At 37.9% G+C, this 7,500-nt stretch overlaps 2 protein-coding genes across 2 annotated transcripts in view; one reads left to right on the top strand and one right to left on the bottom strand.

Annotated features, from left to right (window-relative positions):
- The window catches only part of adamts12 (ADAM metallopeptidase with thrombospondin type 1 motif, 12), a 22,872-nt gene extending 20,076 nt beyond the window's left edge, over positions 1–2,796 (bottom strand). The window contains exons 1-2 of the mRNA XM_046841990.1: positions 1,710–2,796; positions 504–871 (exon numbers count right to left, since the gene is read on the bottom strand). Coding sequence (XP_046697946.1) covers positions 504–871; positions 1,710–1,797 — 456 coding nt within the window. The 5' untranslated portion in view covers positions 1,798–2,796. The remainder of the gene's footprint in view (positions 1–503; positions 872–1,709) is intronic.
- A 3,704-nt stretch (positions 2,797–6,500) lies between these two features.
- agpat9l (1-acylglycerol-3-phosphate O-acyltransferase 9, like) overlaps positions 6,501–7,500 on the top strand; it is a 10,462-nt gene continuing 9,462 nt past the window's right edge. The window contains exons 1-3 of the mRNA XM_046841971.1: positions 6,501–6,639; positions 6,856–6,919; positions 7,307–7,500. The exon at positions 7,307–7,500 is cut by the window's right edge and continues 101 nt beyond it. Of these exons, the coding sequence (XP_046697927.1) occupies positions 6,502–6,639; positions 6,856–6,919; positions 7,307–7,500 (396 nt within the window). The 5' untranslated portion in view covers position 6,501. The remainder of the gene's footprint in view (positions 6,640–6,855; positions 6,920–7,306) is intronic.

The raw sequence follows: 7,500 nt of genomic DNA, 5'->3' as shown, positions 1-7,500 counted from the left end.
TACTATACTATACTGCACTATACACTTATACAGTACTATACTATACTATAAAATACTTCAATATCCAATACTATTTTATCTAATATACAATTACACAGTTCTATACAATCCTACACTATACTATTTAAACTGTACTATAAAACATTATACAATATTATTTAATACTATACTATAATACAATATACTACACTCTATTGTATTGCACAAAACTACACTATACAATACTACGTAATACTATACTTTATTGTATTACACTACACAATACTATACTCTCCAGTGGCTGTGTGTAAGGCTGATATTAGTATAATAAAGATAATGACTATTACTGAGGGTCTACTGTATTAATAAGGTGATTAGATACCAGGAAGTGCAGGATCAGGTGCTGTTTGATATGTTTTTGAGAAATGAGAGTGGAATACTTGATTATTTTGATATTGGATGAGCACTATGTAGTGCACTAATTGTTTTGTGATTTGTGTTTGTGTCGTGATTTCAGCGCTCACCAGGCCGTTACAGCTGCTGAGGGCGGCGGTTCCTTCCACGTCTCCGTCCGTTACCGTGCCGATGAGGTGGCACTGGTTCTCCATGTGACCCGTGGGTCCGTTCTCACTCCTGTTCTGGCTTCTCCACTCCAGCACGTAGCCGTGTGACAGAAGGTTGTTGTTGACAGTGAGGTTGAGGGTTAAATCCCTTCCATTAAGTTTCACTTTGTAATAGACCCGTGCGTTGTAGTGTACGCCCACCTCACGCCGACTCCGCCTCCTGCTGCTCGCAAAGTGATGTGACAATTTGTGAGAGACGAAGCGACCGTCTGAGTCCACCTTCTCAGGGTGGACGATGGAAAAGTCACCATGGTATCGAAGCGAATGTTCTGCAAAAACACACTAAGAGTCTGACTTCATCCTGCATCAAATCATAAATTGCATTACCTAGCAGTTACTAGCATTAGCCTCATTAGCGAAAATGCTTGCTAAATAAAATGTGGTTTCCTCTACTTTGTTTTATTTTGACGAACCTTAAGAAGACAATACATCATTTAGTAATATATGTAATGACAGCCAGCAGCTAGCAAGAGTGCTAGGCTCAGTACTGAAATATTGATCATTATCCAGTTGCATCCAGCTGCAGCGCTGCACAACATTTACAGTGTTATTCACTTACAAAATATAGAAAGTCTGATACTAGAGACAGAACGTGTCATCATGTTAAAATCTACAAGTTTACACTTTAATCATTAAAAAAAAAAAAAAGATTATAATGCGACTGTTATCACATTCCGTCGTTTTTTGATCGTTTTATGCGACACTGAACTTTGGCGCCTCCTACAAATTGTGACATCAGAAGGAGCTGTTGAAAAGCGCATGCGCGAGAGGTTCGGTCAGCGGTGGAGGCTTTCAGGCTGTAGTGAGTGAGGGGTTGTGTGATTTGGGACGCAGCCCGAGCGCGAGCTCGAACCCCGGTGTCCGTGCGGTGATTCCCCGTGTTATACACACCGAGTGCAGAGTGTAACACCGATACACACACACACACACACACACGCACACACACAGACACACCGAGCAATGCTCACCGTTATACCGAGCAACATGCACGAGCGCTTTATAAGGGCATGCTGAGCAAAAGTTTTGCACATCACAAACACACACACACACACACACACACACACACACACACACACACATCACAAACACACACACACACACACGAACCTCGATGTGCATCTGGAAAGTAGAAGTCCGACAGAGAGCTGTGGAGGAGCAGGAGCAGCAGAAGAGCTTCACGCAGCTGGAGAGTCATGATGATGATGATGAAGCGCAGGAGAAGAACTCAGGAGCAGGAGAAGTTCAGCAGGGTTCAACTGGAGCTACAGTTTAGGGGCGGAGAGAGAGAGAGAGAGAGAGAGAGAGAGAGAGAGAGAGAGAGAGTGTGTGTGTGTGTGAGAGAGAGATAGAGAGAGAGAGAACTTCACTATAACCTGAGATGATTATGAGTTGAACATATTAACACTTTCATGCACAGGTTCTCCAAAGATCACAGAGAGGAGCATGTCTATAAAAAACACATGAACCTTCATTAGAACTTCAGCACACATTCATTTTACTTTGATCCATGTCATTCAGCCCTACACTAACTATGAAATGATCATCTTCTATTCCACCAGGTGCTGCTAAATCTCCGGTTGGTCAGAAGGTCTTGATTTATTCTCAGCATCTCTGAGAGGTTTATAACAAAAACGCTCGCTCTGATAAATTATGGTTTCTATAGTAACAGCTCGTGTCATGTGTGGAAGGAGTCTCCACTGTCAGTGATGTGTAACAATCAGGAGTTGTGTTGTTTTGAGAGAATAGATTGAGGCTGGTGAGGGAAGCAGTTTACAGCTCCGTCATGAAATCATGTTTCTTATCGTTCATCACATCTTGTCAACAGATTACACATGTTCCTGTTAACCCTTATCCATCTTGGTTCCTCACCAGCTTCTCATGTTCCAGGTTCTCAGTGATCAGAAGGTGCAGTGTGTGTGTGTTTTCAGTCTCCTCCTCATGATGGCGCTAGTTCATCATCTCCTCCCCAGTGGACTTTGTTCTCCAGGTCAAGTCTCAACACAGCAGCAGGAAGCAGAGGGACATCTTTCGTCATGTCTTTCACAGCGTAACAGCACTGTGTCTGGAAGATCTGACACGTTCTGCTGAACTTTACACACACACACACACACACACACACACACAAACACAGACACAGTGTGTGTGTGTGAGAGAGAGAGAGCGAGAGAGAGAGAGAGAGAGAGAGAGAGAACCAGGTGAGTTTCAACTTTTCTCTTATTTATTTGATTACAAAATATTGTAAATATTCTGTTGAGGGGAACAGAGGTGTTCAGGTGCAGATGTTCTGATGGAGGTTTGTTCAAGTAAAAGTATGTTCAGGTGAAAGTGTGTTCAGGTGGAGATGTTCAGCATGTGTGTTAAGATTATATTTATTATAAAGGTTTTATTTTTTTATATTTATAATTTAATTCACCATTTAACATGTCAGTGTGCACTATAGAACCCCCCCACCCCCCACCCCCACACACACACAGAAACACACTGACACACACTGACACACTTCAGTCATATAAAATTACAAAGTGTAAGGTTAGGGGTGGGGTCAAAGTGCAAAGATTCTTCTATAACTGTCATCACACACACACACACACACACACACACACACACGAAGCAGTAAGGCAGTGTACACTCTATACACACTATATTATACACACACACACCTTACTCTATACACAGACACACACACACACACCTTACTCTATACACACTCTATACACACTATATTATATACACACACACCTTACTATATATACACACTCTATACACACTATATTATACACACACCTTACTATATACACTCTATACACACTATATTATACACACACCTTACTATATACACACTATACACACTATATTATATACACACATATTATATACACACACACACCTTACTATATACACACACTCTATACACACTATATTATATATATATACACACCTTACTATATACACACTCTATACACACTATATTATATATACACACTTACTATATACACACTCTATACACACTATATTATATATACACACACTCTATACACTATACACACTATTATATACACACACACCTTACTATATACACACTCTATACACTATATATACACTCTATACACACACACTCTATACACTCTATACACACTCTATATACACACTCTATACACACTCTATACACTATACACACACACCTTACTATACACACACTATACACACTCTATACACACACTATACACACACTCTATACACTCTATACACACACTATATACACATACACACTCTATACACACTCTATACACTATATACACACACATCTTACTATATACACACTCTATACACACACTATATACACACACTCTATACACACTATATTATATACACACACTCTATACACTATATACACACTATACACACTCTATATACACACACATTACTATATACACACACACACTCTATACACACTCTATACACATATATACACACTTACTATATACACACTTACTATATACACACTCTATACACACTATATTATATACACACACACTACTATATACACACTCTATACACTATTATACACACACACTTACTATATACACACTCTATACACACTATATTATACACACACACCTTACTATATACACACTCTATACACACTATATATATACACACACACACTTACTATATACACACTCTATACACACATATACACATATACACACTATATACACACACACTTATATACACACTATATTATATTATATACACACACACTATATACACACATATACACACTATATATTATACACACACTATATATACACACTCTATATACACTATATTATATACATACACACTCTATACACTATATATACACTCTATACATATTATACACACTATACACACTCTATACACACACTCTATATACACTATATTATACACACACTCTATACACACACTATACACACTCTATATACACACACACACCTTACTATATACACATTATATATACACACTCTATATTATATATACACACACCTTACTATATACACACTATACACACACACTCACATACACACTATATTATACACACACCTTACTATATACACACTCTATACACACTATATTATACACACACCTTACTATATACACACTCTATACACACTATATTATACACACACACACACACTACTATATACACACTATATTATATACACACACACTTATATATACACACTCTATACACACACTATATTATACACACACCTTATATATACACTATATACACACTCTATAATAATTATATTATATATATAATACATCTTACTATATACACATTATATACACACTATATTATATACACACACCTTACTATATACACACTTATATATACACTATATTATATATACACACACCTTACTATATACACACTCTATACACACTATATTATATATACACACACCTTACTATATACACACTCTATACACACTATATTATATATATACACATATATTATATATACACACTCTATACACACACTATATATATACACACACCTTACTATATACACATATATTATATACACACTATATATTATATTATATATACACACACCTTACTATATACACACTTATATACACACTATATTATATACACACACACCTTACTATATACACACTCTATACACACTATATTATATACACACACACCTTACTATATACACACTCTATACACACTATATTATATACACACATATTATATACACACTCTATACACACTATATTATATACACACACACCTTACTATATACACACTCTATACACACTATATTATATACACACACCTTACTATATACACACTCTATACACACTATATTATATACACACACATCTTACTATATATACACACTATACACATATATTATATATACACTTATATTATATACACACTCTATATATATATATACATTATACACACTATATATTATATATATTATACACACTATACACACTATATTATATATACACACACCTTACTATACACACTCTATACACACTATATATATATACACACACCTTACTATATACACACTCTATACACTATATTATATTATACACACACACCTTACTATATACACACTCTATACACACTATATTATATACACACACCTTACTATATATATAATTTATACACACTATATTATATACACACACCTTACTATATACACACTCTATACACACTATATTATATACACATCTTACTATATACACACTCTATACTATATTATATACACACACTATATATACACACTCTATACACACTATATTATACACACACACACCGCAGTGAGGAGAAGCTTTAGTTTCACCACTCTGCATAAAGCTCAGATCACTATGCATATGGTTGTCCTTCTAGATCTTTGTTCATCTCACACAGGATCTCTACTATATACTGGTGAACACACAGAGAGAAGCTGTTGCTATGGAAATAATGATTATTGTTTAGAGATATTATATGTTATAGAGAACTGATCAACAACCTTCTAAACAATCACTGTCCAAAACTACACTTATTTTCATTAAAACTGACAGGTACTGCAGTGTGTGTGTGTGTGTGTGTGTGTGTGTGTGTGTGTGTGTGTGTGTGTGTGTGTGTGCTGTTTACACAGATTCATGAATGTTTTGTCTCTTCCGTCTGTGTTTCCTATGTGTGTGCATGTGTATGTGGGCGTATGTGTTTGTGTATGTTTGTGTGTGTGTGTGTGCAGAGCTGTGACATGGGTGTGTAAAGTAGGTCAGGGGTGTGTATGTTTGGTGTGTGCATATAATATGTCTTAGTTTAGAGGAAGAACTTGTTTGGTGTAGCATAGGCTGTGCGTGTGTGTGTGTGTGTGTGTGTGTGTGAGTGCAGTATGGAGTGTGTGTGGGCAGTAGTGGTTCCTGTACTGCAGGTCTTTTCGGCTCTGTTGCTGCTCCTCATGCTGCCTGCCATGTTCGGCCTCTCCTCGATCACCGAGACCTACATGAAGCTCCTCATCAAAACACTGGAGGTACACACACACACACACACACACACACACACACACACACACACACACACATGCAGATACTCACCAACATAAACACACATTCACATATGCACACACAAAAGGTTTCACACACACATGTACAGTGATTTACTGTGATTAATGTGTTGAGGTCTTGTGTGTGTGTGTGTGTGTGTGTGTGTGTGTGTGTGTGTGTGTGTGTGTGTGTGTACGCTGCAGTGGGCAACACTGAAGATCCAGACAAGCAAGAGAGAGGAGGTGATGAAACAATCTAACTCTTACGGTAAAACACACACACACACACACACACACACACACACACACTAAGATATTGTGTCTCAAAGTGGTCTTTGAGTATTCATATTGATTATTGAACTCTACAGTTTTGATAACACAAATGACAGACTCCATTTTGTGTGTGTGTGTGTGTGTGTGTGTGTGTGTGTGGTCGTTATTCAGCTGTGTATCTGCAGTAAGGTGTGTATGATGTGCTCAGACATGTCCTCTGCAGCGCTCTGCTTTAGTGCAGTCACTTTATTTCACTCACCTTTCTTCCAGCACACACACACACACACACACACACACACACACACACACACACACACACACACACTTGTTGTTATCTGCAAAGCATGACCACGAGTTTCTTGTGGCTCCGCCTCCTTCTCAGGCCTGATCCAGAGAGACGACTCGTCGTTGGAGAAGGAGATCGGCGAGCTGCGTGGCAATAGGCCGAGGTCGGCGGTGGGCGGGGCCTTTGCATTCAGTGACGTGTTCTACTTCAGTAGGAAGGGAATCGAGAGCATCGTGGAGGACGAGGTGACTCAGAGGTTCAGCTCTGAGGAACTCGTGTCCTGGAACCTG

The sequence above is a fragment of the Silurus meridionalis genome, chromosome 27 (assembly GCF_014805685.1).
Source record: "Silurus meridionalis isolate SWU-2019-XX chromosome 27, ASM1480568v1, whole genome shotgun sequence".
Classification (NCBI taxonomy): domain Eukaryota; kingdom Metazoa; phylum Chordata; class Actinopteri; order Siluriformes; family Siluridae; genus Silurus; species Silurus meridionalis.
Note: the sequence above shows the minus strand (reverse complement) of the source record. Positions and strands in the feature narration are given on the sequence as shown.